Source organism: Rattus norvegicus, chromosome 8 (genome assembly GCF_021556685.1).
Source record: "Rattus norvegicus strain SHRSP/BbbUtx chromosome 8, alternate assembly SHRSP_T2T, whole genome shotgun sequence".
In the NCBI taxonomy this organism is placed as follows: Eukaryota; Metazoa; Chordata; class Mammalia; order Rodentia; family Muridae; genus Rattus; species Rattus norvegicus.
The window spans coordinates 39,649,805-39,668,164 of NC_141541.1; the positions used below are offsets into that span (position 1 = coordinate 39,649,805).

At 49.4% G+C, this 18,360-nt stretch overlaps 1 protein-coding gene across 12 annotated transcripts in view; it reads left to right on the forward strand.

The window, feature by feature from the left end:
• The window catches only part of Kirrel3 (kirre like nephrin family adhesion molecule 3), a 539,739-nt gene that overhangs the window by 500,534 nt on the left and 20,845 nt on the right, over window positions 1-18,360 (forward strand). For 8 of the 12 annotated variants that reach the window (NM_001433793.1, NM_001433795.1, NM_001433794.1 and 5 more), the window contains 2 exon segments: window positions 6,555-6,705; window positions 12,854-12,959. In NM_001433793.1, coding sequence (NP_001420722.1) covers window positions 6,555-6,705; window positions 12,854-12,959 — 257 coding nt within the window. 12 annotated transcript variants of the gene reach the window in all.

The window sequence follows — 18,360 nt, forward strand, 5'->3', positions numbered from 1 at the left end:
CTAGGGATGGCGGGGGACATGAGTGAGAAACCCGCCTGGCAGATTGAGCAGTAAGTACAGCTGTGGGGACCATCATTGGTCCTTGGGTCCTCACACATGGCCACCTGCACTTTCTAGATGTTGTGGCAGTGTCCCAATAGAGAAGTCCACAGGGTGCTGCAGGCTAGTCTTGCAACATGGCTACCCAGGCTCCATCCCTAGGACCCCATATGATAGAAAGAAAGAACTAATACCCACAAGTTGTCCTCTGACACCCACATGCCCACTAAGACGTGTGTGCGCACACACATAATACGTAAACAAACAAACACAAATACAAATTGCTTATTTGATTGTGTTTTGAGATAGGGTCTCACCATATAGCCCTGCCTAGCCTGACTGACCTTTACCTTGCCGACTAGGCTCGCCTTGAACTTAGAGAGATCCACCTACCTCTGCCTTCCCATCGCTAGGATCCAAGCTGCATGTGACCAAGCCCAGCAAATGTAATTCTTTCAAAGTTCTTTGTGAGGGGGATAGCACGAAGGCTCTGTGTTCGTCATTTCACGGCTGTGACAAACTCCCTGGCAAAAGCAACTTAAAGAAGGGAATGTTTGCTCTGGCTCAGAGTCTGAGGGTAGAGCTCACTGTGGTGGGGAAGCCATGGTAGCTGGAGTCTGAGGCTGCTGGTGTTGTGTCCCATCTGGGCATGGGCAGACTTCAGAGCTTCTCTCCGAGGCCCGGTGCTAGTGTAAGCAGATTGACTACATTACTCTTTGCCTGCCAAGTCTGTTGAAAGAGGAGATTGGGGATGAGGAGGGACTGCCTCTCTCCTATCACTTCATGGATACCCTGCCTGGGAATCTAGGGGTTGAGGGAGGCAGCTGGGATTCTCCCTTGTACCTCTTGGGCCTGATACAAGAATGGGTGTCACAGGGCAAGCATCTGAAACGTCAAAGCTAAGTCCAGGGAGGGAGGAACCAGTGATTGGAATGGAAGAGGCCTATGGGTTTTAAGCCCCAAGGTCAACCTTCCCTAGACCATTCTTCTCACCACTTCCTTCCCCAGGGAGGAGGACTGACTGACATACGATGGGCCAGACAGAAGAAGGTTTTGTTTTAGGAGATATAGTCTTTCATCCCCCACTTCTTTGTTTTCTCCATGTTTGGGCTACCTGCCTACTCAAGCCACTGTCAGCCTGCCAACCCCCTTGTCTCCACTGGGCATGCGCTAAGATGAGCTCCAGAGACCTTGCCCAGGAATGGGATGCTGGCTCACAAGTCCCTGGCCCTCGCTCTCTGTGGTACACACTGTCTCCTCAGTCACTCCAGCACATGGACTTGTCAAACCTAGGGGACCCAAAATATCTACACTATTCTACGTATGAAATAGCCACCTGTGCTCACCTTATCTATGAAGGGCATCTCTTCTAGCCCTAGGGCAGAAGCCCGAGGCAGGGTCTCCTGCAGACGACACTGCACAGACCTATGTTACCCACACAATTCCTATTCAGTTCAGATAACAAGAAGTCTGCCTACACGGACCCCTCAAATGTCTGTAAAAAGGGAAGCAGAGAGATGATTAAAAAAAAGAGAGAGAGAGCAGGTGGGGGAGGTGAGTGGGGAGGGAGAAGAGAAAGGGCCTTGTTGCCTGGCAATCAGGCCTGCTCAAGGCCTCTCCAGGCTGTTTGCATATCAATGAGCAGCCCGTATTTAGCAGCCGAGTTGGGGCACCCACACACACTGCCTTGCCTTCAGGCTGCCCATCTCTGGGGGCTCAGTCTGACTTTCCACTGTGTACCAGAGGTGCTGGGAAGGTTGGAAAGATCTGCCACCCACGCTGGGCAACTGCCCCAAGAGTGCACTCAGCCCCCACAGGGCAACCTCACAGGCCAGTGCCGAAAAAACAGAGCAATGAATGCCTCAGTGACCTCAGGAACACATCAGTGGACTTGGGCGCACAAACAAGAAGCTGCACCAGATCCAGTTCTGTTCAGACAGGCACTGAAAGCCTCACATAGTCACTGGAGCCCCGAAGAACGTTCCTTCCATGCAGTGAGTGGGGAGAAGCCTTTGAACACCCACCAACAGAAATGGGTGCATGCGTGCGTGCAGGAGAGAGGTAGAAATCCACTCTTGGAGAACTGAGCTCCAACACATTCCTGACCACACGATGCTGTCAGTGCAAAAGCCACGTGTTTCATCTTAAAGGAATGAGAGAGAGCTTATTCTGGAGCCATTTTGAGTAACCGTGGCTGGGAACATAGATTTACGTTACTCCAAATTACATGTTCTAAGGTGAAGGAAGTTTCATGAGGTTTTTATAGTTTTACAGAACAACGATGCTATCTGAGCTTTTGGGTTGGTGGAAGCTAGTGGTGTGCTAAGTTAATAGATTCCAAAAAAGAAAAAGAAATTAACTATTAGTCACAGGTTATTAGTTCTTGACGCAGAGGTGGGCAAGCAATGACTGTTCCGGAGGGCTAAAACAAGCCCAAGAGAAGCAGTTAGCATCTGGAACTGCAACCTTCCAGCTTCTCCATCATGCTGGCATTCTAATCAGTTGATCATTCTTTGCAGATACAGTTGATTTTCAGGATTTTTGGTCACAATGCCCAGCATATATGCCCAGCCCCTAGCCCCTGCCTGTACACCAACATGGATTGGGTCACTGTAGATCCTCAGGGGTTACCATCAAAGCCACATCGATAAGCTTAGGGAACTGGTAGGCTGGGATCCAGAGTCTGATGCCACAATAGGGCCCACCAAGCTCCAAGGACGTAGTGAGGAATCCAGGAACAGGTGACTCCATTATCATTTGCTCCCCAACCCTAACCCCAGAGCTGATTACTATGCTGATGAAAGACTCCGTGCCTGAGGTGTGTCTCCAGAGACAACCTCCAGAGAGGGGAGAGGTGAGGGGTATAGGGATGACAGAGACCGGAAGCAGGTCTCTGATGGAATCAGCATATGATAAAATGTCCCACTTAGAAGACACCTTCAAGGCCACCAAGTCTTAAGGTCTCATTTGCATATGAGAAAAGTGACCGGAGAGACTTACAAAAGAGAAACAAAGCAAAAGATAAAAGAAGAAAGAAATTCAAAACACGACAACAGGGGAGGACGAACATCCACTCTCCACTCTGAAAGGCAATACTCAAGATAGTCGGTGGGAAGGGAGTCACACTTAAACAAGGGTCAGCCCTGAAAAGATGGAGGAGACTGCTGTCCTCAGACACTGTCTTAAGGTCAAGGATACATGAAAGGGCTTTTTTTTTTTTTTTAGAGAGAGACAGAAAGGAGATACAATGGGACGGTGGGCAAAAAACACTATGCACTAAGTGGGGACCAGCCTGGACATCCTGGATCTTTAGTTAAACATCTCAATGTCCCTACAATGTAAACCTCATAGCTGATGCACAGGACCAGAATAAGATGGGTATTACCCATTCTGGTGATATCGAAAGATCACTAGGCATTCTGGGTTCTATCAGGATAAAATTTTAAAAAAAAACCTAATCTTTTTTTTCATTTAATGCATTTTTCTTTGGGATTTGGGGAACAGAGCAAAGGGGGAGGAAGCAAAAGGGAGCTTTGCCAAGGACCACTCCCAAAACAGCCACCAAGGTATGCCCCTGGCCACCTTGAACCCCTGTAGGCTTAAAGCTTCAGGCTTCCCTCTCCTGACAGCAGATCTGCCTGAGGGGCCAGCAGACATAGCCCTCCTCTATGGGGTTGCTGCCCAAGCCCTGAGGTATTTCCAAGAACTGGGAGCCAGAGCCAGGTACACAGCCAGCCTTCTACAAGGGTGGCTCACTACTGGGGCACTGCGTTTTTTCATTTCCCTTTTTGTTTAATGAACACATCTTCCTTTTTCTCTAATTAGGTGGAACAAACAACTTGAACCAGAATTTTTATTTCCCAGAAAAACACCCGCCTGGACACAGTAAATATGTCATTAATCATCATTCCGAGGCGGAGGGACACGCTGGGCTGGCCAGGGAGGAGGAAAAGCAGTCAGAGAGCCTAATTAGAGTGAGGCCTCCCTTCTCCCCTCCCAGCCCCATCCTCAGAGCTGCACTCCCACCACCGAGTCCAGAGCCCTCAGTTGGAGGGGTTCTTGGCTGAGTCGAACTTATGTAAATGCCCCTTGTTAGCACCTCAGAAAAGAAAAGGATACAGAACAATACTCACCCTATCCCCTCCTCTCCCCTCCCCTTCTCCCCCCATTCTACCCGGAGGTCTTATTTTCATCCAGGAAATCGTTCTTATTATCGCTTAGCTATTTATAGAGGTGGTGAGGTCTGCTGAGCAGCCCCAAGCCAATGTGGTAATAGGGTGCCCGCTGCAGCTCCCTCCATGCACTGCCTTTGGTTGGGGGCAAATTATACTCCCTCCAGCCCTATTCTGAGACCTCCAGTTGGGCCCCTTGCCCAGAGGCTGACCTACAGACTGTGGGCTACTCAGACTGGCCACTTGGACTGCTGGAACAAGCCACATCTCTCTCACCAGCCCCTCTGCACCGAATTTGGACCAAAATCCCTCCTGACAGGTAGAAAATACTAGAAGGCTTCAAGCCATAGAGCCTAAATCTGGCCAGTTTTACAGTTACAGGAGAAAGTGTAGGGCTGGGCCTCTGCTCCGTCTTGCTCTAGACTGGTATAGACTGGCTTGACCTACAGTAAGAACCATTTTTCCAGAGGATCATAGACTCTACTCCTTCCAGAGGCCGCATGCTTTGCCCCAAATTAAAAAGGGCTATGCTGAGCTGAGGGCCTAGAAGACAAGTTCTGGCAGCCTATGAGCTGTCAGCTAACTCAGTAACTACCTTTTGTGAGACTTGGTAACAATGTAGCCACCCGTAAGGCTCAGGTCAGGTGCCCATCAAAGATTCTGTCCTTAGAGGAACCTACTCTTAAGCTCTGCCCACCAAACTCACTTGAGCTCAGCATTGCCTTGCGAAATGCTTCTTCCTTGCAACAATTCTGAGAATGAGCTACAACGCTGTTGTTATTTTATGAGAACTTTTCAGTAAATAGAATCAATCATCTATTCCCCGGCTCCAGTCCAGCTAAAACAAGACGGCAACCAGCACCACACCCCTTCCCTATAGAATGTCAAGTTCCTTCCCGGAGGGGAAGCTTTTGAGTTTGAACAGACTCCAGTTGCATCTTCAGCAGCCCCTTTGCCCACACTCCATCCCCTACATGAGCCTACATTAGTGGACTCCAAATTGATGGAGAACAGTGTGCAAAGAGAGAAGAGTGCCCGGGTGGCAGCCATAGTGGGAGAACTAGTTACAGCGCTGGAATCCAGGAAGGAAAAGCAAGGACTCATGGCTTGTGTTCATCTCGTGGTGCAGTCAGAGCACAGTGCTCAGCACCACAACTTGGTATTTAAGCATGGATGGAGAAGCTGGGTGGTGATGGTGCACACCTTTAATCCCAGCACTTGGGCAGCAGAGACAGATGGATTTCTGTGAGTTCGAGGCCGGCTTGGTCTAGAGAGCAGTTTCTAGAGCTACACAGCAAAACCTTGTCTCAACACACACACACACACACACACACACACACACACACACACACACTAGGGGTTGGGGAAAGAAGAACATTTTGGGGTTGTAGAAACAAGTCTGAAGCCACCAAGCTACCAATCCAGATGTGTGGCTTCAATGGCTTCAGTGTCTCTTCTAGCTCCTGGCAGGTCCCAGTGTTCCCATCTCTGTGAGCATGACTGTATAGGCTCCCTAAGCCTCTCTTGTGTTGTCTCCTTTTCAGGAAAGGATATTTTCTAAACCCAGAACGGTCTTATCTGCGAATGAACCTACTCTAAGACTGGGGTAGACACGAATGCGGTGGGGGAGGGGCAACTTTTTGCAGAAATGCTACTTTTACCACTAACTTGAGCATGAGTCTGGGAAAGTTTTACTGTCTTGATGAGCCTCACTGGGTCAGAATGAAAAGCATTGGCCTTCGCCCATGCTATGGTGTGGTGGGAGCTTTAATGAGATCAAGAGGTGCAATGAATGACTCGGGACATTGCAAAGTTTTACTAGGCAAACAATCAAAGGTGGGTACACACAGGTGACTAACAACCCTATCTGTGCCTGCCCTTAACTCAGTGCTCCTAAAGGCATCACCCTTCCACAGACTCATTCCTTCTGTCTGCTGCAACCCCTCCCCTTGCTTGGCTACAGATCGGGAGAGTCACCAGCACCAGGGGCAGGACCGATGCTGGTTACGTTTTAAAGAGGATCTACCCTAGATCTGACTTCAAGCGAGCTAATACTGGTTTCCGCTGAGCTTTTGGCTCGCAAGCCCAAGCTGTTTTCACATCCCATGGCAATCTCTCTAGTTCCTTTTCCCTTCCACCATCCAGTATCCAGCATCCAGCCAGGCAAGGACTAAAAGGGAACTGTCCAGTTCTGCATGGAGACTGGAGCCCAGGTCCTCTGAGCCAACCCTACCAATGCTCACCATCCCCGGCTCTCTCTTCTCTGAGCTGTGCTCTGATAGCTCAGGCTCTCTCAGCTCAGTAACACATGACCCTCTCTTCCTTTACCACCTCTCTCTCCAGACCCTGCTTCGAGATGGCAAGCGTGAGAGCATCGTCAGCACACTCTTCATCTCCCCAGGGGACGTAGAAAATGGGCAGAGCATTGTGTGCCGAGCCACCAACAAAGCCATCCCCGGAGGAAAGGAGACCTCAGTCACCATAGACATCCAGCGTGAGTACAACTGTCCCTCTCTGGCCTGGCCAGGGACACGGCTGGAACCAGCCCACACGGGTGCATGTGTATGTGTATATGCAGACTCGCATAACCTGTGCCTGTGCACAGAGGCCAGAAGAGGTTGTTGGATGTCCTCCTCTATCAACTTTGCCTCTTCTTTCGAGACAACCTCTCTCCCTGAGCCTGGGTCCCATGTTTTCTCTGCTAGGCTAAAAACCATTAAGCCCAACTGTAAATGTAACTTATTGATCTGGGTGATTGTTGTCTCTGAGGCTTACGGCCCTCTCTTCTTGTGAGAGTTAGGCCTAATCTTATTCTGTCAAATCTTTCTCTGATTCGTCACTTTGTCTGCCACTCATTTAGACATTCCATTCAAACATGGGTGCTTCCTTCTACAAACTAACTTTACCTTCATTGTTTGGGATTAAAGGTGTATATTAAGGGCGTATCTGTATTCCAGCCAGAGAGGTTAAAGGTGTCTGCTAAAGGTTGAGCCGCACCACAACTAGAAACAGGGATTTTTGGGTAAATAACACGACCTCAGGGTTCACAGTGTGATCAAATATCCTACAAAACCCAACAGTTCTCCAGTCTGTGTTCTCCTTGAAGCTGGAGCTATAGTTGCACACAGGATGCTAGTCTGTTAAGTGGGTGCTAGGATTCAAACTCTCATCCTCATGTTTATGCAGCAAGTGTTTTTAACTACTAAGCTCTCTCTCCAGTTCCATAACACGGATGGATTTAAAAACACTTTCTAACAGCCCTGGCTCATTTAGGGCTTCTGGGTTCTACATAGCTCTCCAGGGCTAAAGGGTCCACAGGAACTGTGTCTTAGGATTCTCAGAGCCTGTTTTGATGGCCAGAGGACAGAAGCTTCCTCTCAGCAAATCTTAACTGACACCCTATAAAATGCAGAGGGAAGAAGATGATTGTTAAATATTGGGTGAGGTCCAAACACTCTGGCAAAACAACAGCTCTCCTCTCCTCTCCTCTCATTCTATTGCCATTTTCTATTAACAAAGCCCTGCCCACGACAAGCTTGTTCCTTCTCTTCCTCACTCAGTGAGAATGAGAGCCGCAGAGCCCTTACCAAGCCTAGGGCTGGGGGGGACAAAAGAGACAGGAGAGCCAGATCATGGTGTCACACACCTTTAATCCCACAGTACTTGGGAGACAGAGGCAGGAGAACCTCTTGTGAGTCTGAGGCCAGCCTGGTATACAAAGTGAGTTCTAGGACAGCCATGTCTACAGAAAGAAACCCTGTCTCAAAAACAAAATAAAAAAGATGCTGGAGAAGAGTACCTCAGGCAATGGTCCTTCATCTCAGCCGGAGTCCCACCCTGGGTCTCAGGGCCACCCAGCAAGCGGGTGAGCAACTGTGCTTAAGGCAAAACCCAGCTTTGGAAAGTGGGTAAGATGCTACTTCAGAATGTGACTCAACATTCAGAATGGATGCATTGCTGTGAACTGGGTGGCTCTGGACTTGTCACTTCACCCTGATAATTCAAATCCCTGGTTTGATTTGCTGATGCTATCCAAGATTTCCTCCTGTTTAGGAGCAATCAAAGCTGAGAGCTCTCTCTCTCTCTCTCTCTCTCTCTCTCTCTCTCTCTCTCTCTCTTTCTCTGACAAAAGTCAAATCTAGGGAAAATGAGGGTGGGAGACAATAAATGTCTAAGTCCCTCACTTCCTGGCTGTCATTTGTGACACAGTGGCACTCCTGTCCTCCTGCCTCTCAGCCCCTCTTGGGCACAAGGCTGTGACAGCTACAGAGTCCCACATAAACATAGTTGGTTCCCCGAGACAGAAGCCAGCACCTTGACAGAGAAAGATGGAGGAGAAACAGCATCTCTGCCCCAGAGTGCTTTCCATTATCCCAAGAGAAGTGAGGGACAAGAAGGCCATCATGACAGCATGCCACATACACTCAAATACATACTCCCTCCTGTTGCACTCCACTGGTTGACTGGCTACGTGGTTAACAGGGCTACACCTGAAAGGACATGATTATGAGGCCAGCATGAGGCTTAGACCCAGGCCTCAGGTTTCCCAGCTGCAATCCTTCCAAGGTAGTACCAAATAGTGGTTGTGGTCCAACATTCTCTCTAGTTTGAATTCTGGCTTTGCCAGTTACTGATTGGCCTCATTAGTGAATTGGTTTGGTCCTTAGTTTCCTCTTCAATCCATGAAGAGGATCATGTGTACCTCTAAAGGTCACGGTTAAGATTAAATGACACCATTCATGTCAACTCCTAGCACCATGCGGGACATATTTTTATTTTTTTTAGTTTTTTTAATTTATTTTATTTTTTATTTATTTTTTTTTTTTGGTTCTTTTTTTCGGAGCTGGGGACCGAACCCAGGGCCTTGTGCTTCCTAGGTAAGCGCTCTACCACTGAGCTAAATCCCCAGCCCCGGGACATATTTTTATTAATGTTGTGGTTGAAACACACTGGGGCAGGTGTGTGGTGACCCTCCCCCAGATGTCACCACAGCTGTATCCAGTTGACCCAACACTGCATCTCCCCTAGCTGGGAGGCATTTATGTTTATCTAACACACAAGGTCCAACCCTTCTCCTTGCCCTCCTCCTCCTCCTCTTCCTCCTCCTCCTCCTCCTCCTCTTCCTCCTCCTCCTCCTCCTCCTCCTCCTCCTCCTCCTCCTCCTCCTCCTCTTCCTTTCTTCTCAAGTTCACTGGCTCATTCAGTAAGCATCCAACCGTTTGTGGGGACACCACAGGCTGGATCAGAGCCGCCTTTGCAAACCTGCTCATGTTCTCAGTGAACCACGAAGTCTCCAAACTCAGCAAAAGCGCATTTGTTGTTTGTTTCTCTTGGTCTTTATATGTTACCCAACGGAAGACAAAGCCCCCAGATTGAGTAATGGGAGAGAAAGCGCAATGCCACCCCCCCCTCCACCAAAGCCTCACCACATCTGGACTCTGTGTCCAGCTGCCAAGTTTCAAATGGATGTGCTATAAAATCACTGAGTCATGAAGTTTCTCTCTGCGCCCTCCACACTCCCCCTGAAAATGCACATGTGCGTGCACACACACACACACACACACACACACACACACACACACAGGTTGCTGATGGAAACACTAACAGACTCTCAGCTGTAACATCTGTTCAATGTGATCTCAGTTCCACCCTCCTGCAAGTTATGCATCCGACATCTCAAGTGGGATTAAAATCATGTTTAATAGTTGGGTATGACATAAACTATTTATACCTCTGGAACTTGGCAGACTCCTAGAAACTCATATCCTGAGGAGAGGAATGGAAACAGAGATGTGGTATCCCTGAGCCTGGGGATAGAGATGCAAATGAGACTGACTGCAGTGGACCCCTCTGGGTCTATCCTCCTTGGGCTCTAGGGACCAAGGGTGCACAAAGAGAGAGGGGAGGAGAAGAGGCTGATAACAGGGTGTACAGGACATCCAGCAAATGCTTCCCAAGGAGTCACCTCCTAAAGAACACCAGGAAAAGGATGAGTCCATAATGGGACTTTTGAACCCACACCATCCTATCGAGCAAGGATTGGACTGAGATCGTCTCTCACCCACCAAGTCTGGATTTTACAATGAGAGGCTAGAAAATCACAGGGGTCCCGATGGCAGTTAGCAAACTCCTTTACTGCAAGGGATGCTCTGCTTGGCCAGCCTGCCCTGCACAGGACAGTGACAGTCCTCACTCAGCCTTTCCTCAGAAGCTGTGGTGAGACACTGGGAGGATTCTACAGGACTTGCAGGGGGAGCTGCTGTGAGTCTGGGAAGTGGGAAGAGAGTTTCTCCTGGTGATCCCTTGCCACAGATACCTTAGTAAGCCTTTGACTCTTGCTTTGAGAGTAGAAATTGGTGTGGATGGAATACCTACCTGTATCACTCAGTTTGCTATGATTGTAGCAGAAATCTGAGACAGAAAAATGTTTATTTCAGTCCACAATTTGAGATGATCCAGTTCATGATTGGGCGGCCCCATTGTGTTGGCTGTGGTAAGAGGGCACCTCATGGTGGGAGTGTGTGCTGGAGAGGAAGCACCTCCTTGAGGGCCAGGGATCAAGGAATAAAGAGATTGGGGTCTCATGGACCCCACAAGACCTCTGCTAGACTTCCCACCTCCCCCACCCCTCTCAAAGTTTCCAATTGCGCCTCAATAGTATGTCTCCGAGGACCAAGTCATCAACGCATGACCCTGGGGGTGGGAGGAGGCTTAAGTTCCACAGTATAGCACTACAATATTCCCTATAAGCCCAAATAAAAAGAAGCACAGACTGACTGCTCCTGTACCAGATGAATCACCTGCCTGCAGTCACCCTCCTGGAAGTAGGTGACAGTGTAGGGAGAAGAGACACAAGCACAGGTGGCCACCTACTACTCAGAAGTGGGGTTCTTTGCTGGCATCTGGAGATAGCATCCCAGCTCAGCCCCCGTGCCCACATCCAGCACCCAACCTGAGCAGCAGCTCACAGACATAATCTGGGACACAGAGTCTCCAACCCCCAAACTCAGTCCACAACTTAGGTATGACTCTCAGGGCCCTCCTACAGTCTTGAACCTGGAGCCCAGAACACGAGGAGAGAGTCACTCCCTGGGGCGCCCCACACATATATCCTCCACAGCCTCTGAGAAGCCGGCATCTCACTGCATTTTCTGAGACTGGACTGAATCCACAGAATATCCTTGTGAACTTCTGGTACCTGGCCACTCATTGGCAGGCACTAGTTTAGGAGTTGAAGTCCCAGGTGCTACTGAGGCCATGAAAACTTAACGCCCTCCAACTCAGCCTGGAACTGCACTCTAGCGCTGCTTCCAGACCCTGTTAAGGAAAAACTCAGCCTCCCTTCTCCAGCACCCTGGGTGCCAGGGTGCCTGGAAGTGCTGGGCCCAGGCTTGGGAGCTACAGGGAATACAATGTCAGCATGAGCCAACCTCTGGGGAAAGCATGAAGCTGACTGCCAGAAAAGGGAGAAGTCACCAGACCAACAGGCTGTTCCCTGGGCCTAGGTCTGCTTCTCTGCATCTCTGCAGACCTTCAGTTCTGCTAGCCCCATCCTTCCGTTCTCCCTCCCTTCTGTCTCTTTGTCTCTCTATCTCTGTCTCTCCCTCTCTCTGTCTCTCTGTCTTCCATCTCTGCCCCTACCCCCCCCCCATTCTCCTGTGGATTTTTTTGTATTTGTTTTTTTTTGTTTGTTTGTTTCATGTATTCTTTCTCTCCGATGCCCTATCATTTTCTATGTGTTAGGTCTCCGTGGCTTTCCTGCATTCTGTACAGTATCTTGGTCTGGGTTTGTCTATGCACAGCCTCATCTCACTTTTTATTTCCCTCCCTACTCCCATCTCTAGGTTTCTCCTTTTCTTACCCTTCTTCAAGCCTCAGTGGATCTCTCTTTCTCTCTCTCTCCCTCCCTCCCTCTCTCCCTCCCTCATCTGTCATTCCTGTGGTTGCACGCCCATTCTCTATGTTGTATGATTTGCCTCCCCCTGTTTCCCACGCCCACCACCAAACCACATGGGTCCCTCTGTGGCCTTCCCATCTCCCACTTTCCGTCTCCTCCGCCTCAGACCATTTAGCACTTCACAGCATGGCTTCCTATCATGTCAGACGAGAAAACAAGCTGCCCAGCTCAGGATGGTGAGGGCCCACTGACACCAGTCAGGACTCAGCAGAGATGAAAGGATAAAAATGCCGCCTTCAAGTTACCAGAGGCCCCGCAACCTTTACATGGATAGAATACACAGACATTTCACAGACAGTGGGTTGAGAGCCCTTTCCACCACTGTCCTCAAGTGGAGTGGAAGTCGAAGCTAAGCTGTATGTATCTGGGGCCTGGAAAGTCAGTGCACCAGAGATGGATGTTCAGTTCAGTTCAGACCCTGAGTCACAGAGGGACTAGCACCCAGCACCCAGCACCCAGCACCCAGCACCCAGCACCCAGCACCCAGCACCCAGCACCCAGCACCCAGGGCTATCTGAAGCAGCCATTTCCAGGGAGCAATATGGCCTCCTGCTGAGGCCCCCCTCACTCTCCTGGGAATCCATCGCCATTGTCCCTGGGTGGTAGGATCCCTGGCTTGGCCCTTCCCTGTCTTCCTGCCCTATTCCTTCCCCCGTCTGTTTATGTGAATCTCTTCTCCCTGCAGATCCACCACTTGTCAACTTGTCCGTAGAACCACAGCCGGTATTGGAGGACAATATCGTCACGTTCCACTGCTCTGCAAAGGCCAACCCAGCTGTCACCCAGTACAGGTGAGCGTCACTGCTGTGAAGACAGCTTGGTCTAAGGCTCCTCCACCCCCACACCTGTCATGGGGGATGTCACACAGGGCCACAGTATTGCTTCACAGCAGGTGTCCAGACAGCCTCCTCCCTCCCCCACATGCCAGACCCACCTGCTAGCCAGACAGACCCTCTCTTTCGTTCAAGCTCAAATGCATCCCCTCTGCCAAGGATTCAGGGGCGCCCTCCTCTTTCAATGACTTGTTTATTCCATATTTCTGAAATGACAGAACAAGGCTGAGACACATGTCGAAACCACTAGCAGAATGGGTAAGTCGGTATAGCTGGCCAGAGCCCAGAGGGCACCTGGAATCCTGCAGGGCCACCGCCTCACCCTGATTCCTCATCCACATCACTGATAAAGGCATCACTGTTCTTCCCATGCCTGTCTCCGCCTTCTGACCGAGTTTCTCAGAGGCAAGGACTGCAATTTAGTCACTTATGGCTCTCAGCACGCATCGTGCCGCATGACGCACACTCGGCATCCCTTACATGCACCTGACTGATCAAACAAACCTTCAGAGCCGCTCCTCTGGGCCCCTTCCTGCCTGTGCATACCACCACGCGGCATTCCAGGAACTAAGTGATCTCAAAGGTTGATGCTTTGTAGAGTGGCCCATAACTCTGACTTCCCACCAACCCAGGCTTGATGGTAGAGCCCAGGACATCGCTTCCACCATGGATACGAGCTATTAAGCTGCAGTTTCTGCAAGTGGCAAGAATTCTAATGGTCCCAGTCAAGGAAGGCAATGACTAGGGATGTGGAGGAGAGAGAGGGAAGACGTGAGGCAAGAGGCTAAGCGGTCCCAGCAGGTGGGAGAAAGGGCAATGGGCCACAGAGAAAGCCATGGTAGACTCAGGGTAGACATAGTGAACTGCTCTGGCTTCCTGCAGTGTGGATAATAGAGTAGCAGTGGGACCTGAAGTCAGGAAGGCTTACAGCCCCTCTATCCATCCCTTCTGAGTTAACCCTTGCCTCACTGGAAGCAAGAAGATCAGATGGCCTCTGACATCCACCAGAAATAAGGAGCCTCCCACTCCCAGGAATCCTATGTCTAGTCAGGTTCAGAGACTGGTTTGCTCTGGATCTGACACTATCCAGAAGTGCGAGAAGATGTAGAAAATACTAAAAAACGGTGCTTTTCTCTGGGCTTCTCACTGTCCCCGACATCCCGTGCTTCTCTCCTGTCTGCTCCCAGCTCTCAGCTCAGGGTCCCTAGACAGGTGTACTCTTCCCAGGAGACACTTCAAATGCCAGCTCCTTTCCCATCCTTAAGCATCCCCCACCAGACAGGCAGACAGCCTGTCTATTGACCATCACTGCAATCCCCAAAATCCCTAGGGAGCCTAAGAGACTGGGACACTCAACTCCCCATTTCCATGTCACCGCCAGACTCCCTGTTATCCAGGGACCCGGTGATCTGTTGAGCAGGAAACATGGCAGCATGCCCCAGATAGTCAGCAGCCTTCACCCAAAGGCCTGAAGTCCCCCACCTGCCTCCTGACCTCAGCAGGGTACCCCACTGCTGGGTTCGACTCAGGGACCCAGGACAGCAAGAAAAAGGAGAGGGTATGAGCATACACAGGGGTGTCGTTTTGAACTGTGCGTGATCAAACATGAACAGCTAGCAAATCTAGGTGCAGAAAAGATGGCAGCTAGTTGAAATAAAAGCGTTTCTTTCTCTTGGATATTTGTATTTCAAGCTAACAGTGAAGACAAGGAGAACATGCAATTCTCCTAGACTATCGGATTCTGTAGAACTCCTTCCCTTCCCCTCCTACTCTGAGCCCTACATGAGTTCCTGGTAAAAGAAAAGTAACAAGAGTGGTTGGGCTCCCTGCAGGTCGTCAACATTCCTATTTACTCCCAATTCTTAGAGCCTTCTGATTAGCTGAAGTTTCTATGGTTGTGGAAGTGCCAGCTTGGACTTGCTTTAGACCTCAAAAGAACTTGGGAGCTCTTCTTCCCTGAGGAAGAGGTGAAAAAGCTGGGCTGGGCTATAAAGGCAAGAAGAGATGTGGAGCTCCCGTTCAGTCCCCTCCCCCCCAGCAAGGTCTTGCCAGCAACACCCCAGATTCATTTTCCACATAGCGCTAAGACCCAGGAGAAAAGTGCCATAAACAAATCTTTATCATAAGTGCATTGGTTTTCCCCAAACGACATGGACAAGATTACAGCGATCTTTGTTTCTTCCATTCGCTCATCTTGATTGCTTCCTCCCGAGTCCATCTAAGAGGCTGCAACCTCTGAAATTAGACGTGTATCCTCTCTCAACCCTGGCCTGGGATGGAATCTGACAGCACACGGAAGCTGCCTCTCCACTGCCTGAAGGAACCCAGGGACCAGGCTCAAACACAACAAGAAGTGCTCTGGGCTTTTTTCTCTCAGGTCTTGGGCAGAGATGGGATTAAAAAAAAAAAGAGTACAACTGCCCAGATGAAGCATGCAGGGCTGCTTGACCAACCTACAGCTACGACATGTTGGGGCTCTTGTTTCTGTGATGTAAATAATTAATCCTCTTACATTTGTCCAGACCAAATTAGACGTTGATTGGAAAGGCTTAGGCTGAAGCAGTTTGAGCAGAATCTGGGAGAGGTGGTAATGACGAGGTGGCGGGCACCAGGCAGAGGCGGGCGAGCCACAAACTGGCAGGGAATATGTGGGTTAAGCGGGAAGCTGCTCTTTGGATCCTGGACCCTGTGGCCCAAGGCTGAAATGAGCTAAGGCTCGTGTGCTTCTTGAAGGGCCTTTAGAGAGCTCTTTAATGTGTGAAGTAAGGGAAGAAAAGAAAGACTGGGTAGGTCAAGATATGAACAGAAAGCTCTTAGGGAGCTGGAGGAGGGGAGTCACCTTCCCAAAAGCCCAGGGTTCAGTCCCCCGAAATCCATTCCTATAGGCAACTCCCTCCTCCTTCCATGACCCTGAATCAGATTGGTCAGAACATCCACCCTGCCTTCCCTCCTTTGGAATCTCATGCTGAGCTGGTTCAGATCTCTTCTGAGGCAGAAAACTTCCCATGGCAAGCTGTCTCCTAATTCTTCCTCTTTGGGTGAAGAGAAAAGCCACCCTGGCCTAGAAGATACAACTACAGATCCTGGAGTTTTGGGTTACAGGCCTGCTGGACCCCAGACGTTCTGACAATCTGATCTTGGGGAGCATGGCCCTCCCTGAGCTCCCCAGTGAGTGCCCCAGGAAGAGAAGGAAGAAGCTCCCAACTTCTCCAGGATCTCCCCCCCCCCCAAAAAAAGCAGCCCGCCTGTCTGAACCAGCATCCCTGGGCACAGACACGGGCCTAGCTCGAGCTCCAAGCTATAAGCATCCAGGCTTACGTGAGCTGCTTCCCACACACCTCTCAGCTATCAGCTCCTCATCAGCCTTGCTTCAGTGTCTCACCACTTATAAGCCCTCCCTTCGACAGGGCAGAAGGAGTAGAGGTTGGACACTGATCCCCAGCTGTGTGTCTGGAAGAGAATTAATCCACCTCAGGCAGGGGCCGTGCCTAACTATTAAGTCTGGTCATTAAATTAAAGTTAGGAATTGAAACGACTCATGAATAACTCATAACGGTTTGTTGGGAAGCTCCTTAAGCTCTCGGGGAGCTATGGTTTGCTCTGTTGTTAAATTATAATTGTTATTATTAATCGTGTTCTTAATAGTTACTCAATATTAATTCAAGATAATAACCACATGGAGCCAGTCTAGGTGTTCCTTGGGATGCGGAGAAGTGGCCGTCTCTCTTGGGGCTAGACAAACCACACTGAGTCAAGAGCTAGGGAGAAGGTGGAGGAGACAGAATCCGTGTGACTGAGAGAGCTCCAGGAGCAGAGAAAGGAAGGGAAGAGAAGTTGCGGTGGCGAGAGGATGGCCAGTGCCTGGGCCAGCTGTGGGCCCCAGAGGCCTCTCCAGCTTTACAAACAGCCCAAGACAGCTGCAGATTCCAAGAAGCCTGGTTAGAAGTTTTATGTTTTCGAAGAGTGAATGTTGTCATTTAAATTTAAGCCAAGAAACTATAAATGCTTTTGCCTTAAGAATCTGTAATCTAAAGGAAGACAAGCACACAAGCAAGTACATGCATACTCACATGTGTATGTGTGCACATAGACATACACACATGCACTTACACTTGCATACATGCATACCCTCACATGCACATACATACACATATGCACATGCTCATACTTTCACATATTTATTCACCTGTATTCATGCACAGATGGGTATATGCATGCACATACACTGACACACATGCAAACTCCTTATATGAACACACAAGCACATGTTCACACTTATAGTCACCTAACTCCCCATGTACACATGTATACAAGTGCACACAGGCAAAAGTCATGGGCACACATAACATTCTCACACTTACAGGTGCACACACATGTACACATATATATACATGTACATATCTAAACTTGTATACATATAAACCCTCTCATGTACACATATATACATACATACTCACCTGCACACAAGCAAACTCTCATAAAGTATATATACACAGGCATATATGCATATACTCATGCTTGCACACCCATGAAAAACCTCATGAGCATATGTGAATATATTATGTGCATTTTTGTACATGCACACACACTCATATGCCCCTTTGTGCACATGGCAGTCACCTGGTGCCTGGTCCGATATTGTAATCACTACTCCAGGGCTAAGATCAAGTGATAGCTACGGTTTTTTAGTCTCCTCCTTTCAATATGGCACTGATCAGCTCATGAGCGACGTTTCCTACCTACTGATCTTACACCCAACCAGGACTAATGCATCTGTGGCCTCAAAGAAACAAGACCAGGGTGGGAGGGCAGAATCAACAGATAGTAAAATCAAGTATCTACCCTGGAAGACTGAGGAAGACTGAGAGATTGACAAGAAGAAGAGGGGGAGGGGGATGAGGGACCTGTGGGGAGCAGGAACTGGGAGAGTTGCTTAGTGAGAGCATAATGTGGAGATTCAAAAACCCCATCCCACATCTTATCTTGTCTGGAAACCAGACTTCTTGAAGCCTATTTTATCTATGTATGGGGGGGGAGGTGCACACACTCACGCGTGTAATATTCCTGCATATACAGGGCATGCATCATTAGCCCTCACCTCTGACATCATACACTCAGCCTGCTTCCTTTTCCTACATGGTCTGGCTTGGGGCCCAGGATAGAGTTCAGAGCAATACGGCCAGAGTGTCAGGTGACTGGGAGTTGGATTAACAAACAACCTGGCCACCATGGGATGTCCAGCCAGGTAACTCACCTCCCAAATAACCTTCTTGTCAAATGCCTCTGACTGCCAGGTGACCATGGCTCAAAGGCAATCACCTGCATGACCACCTTATGGGTACAAGTTCATCCCACTTTC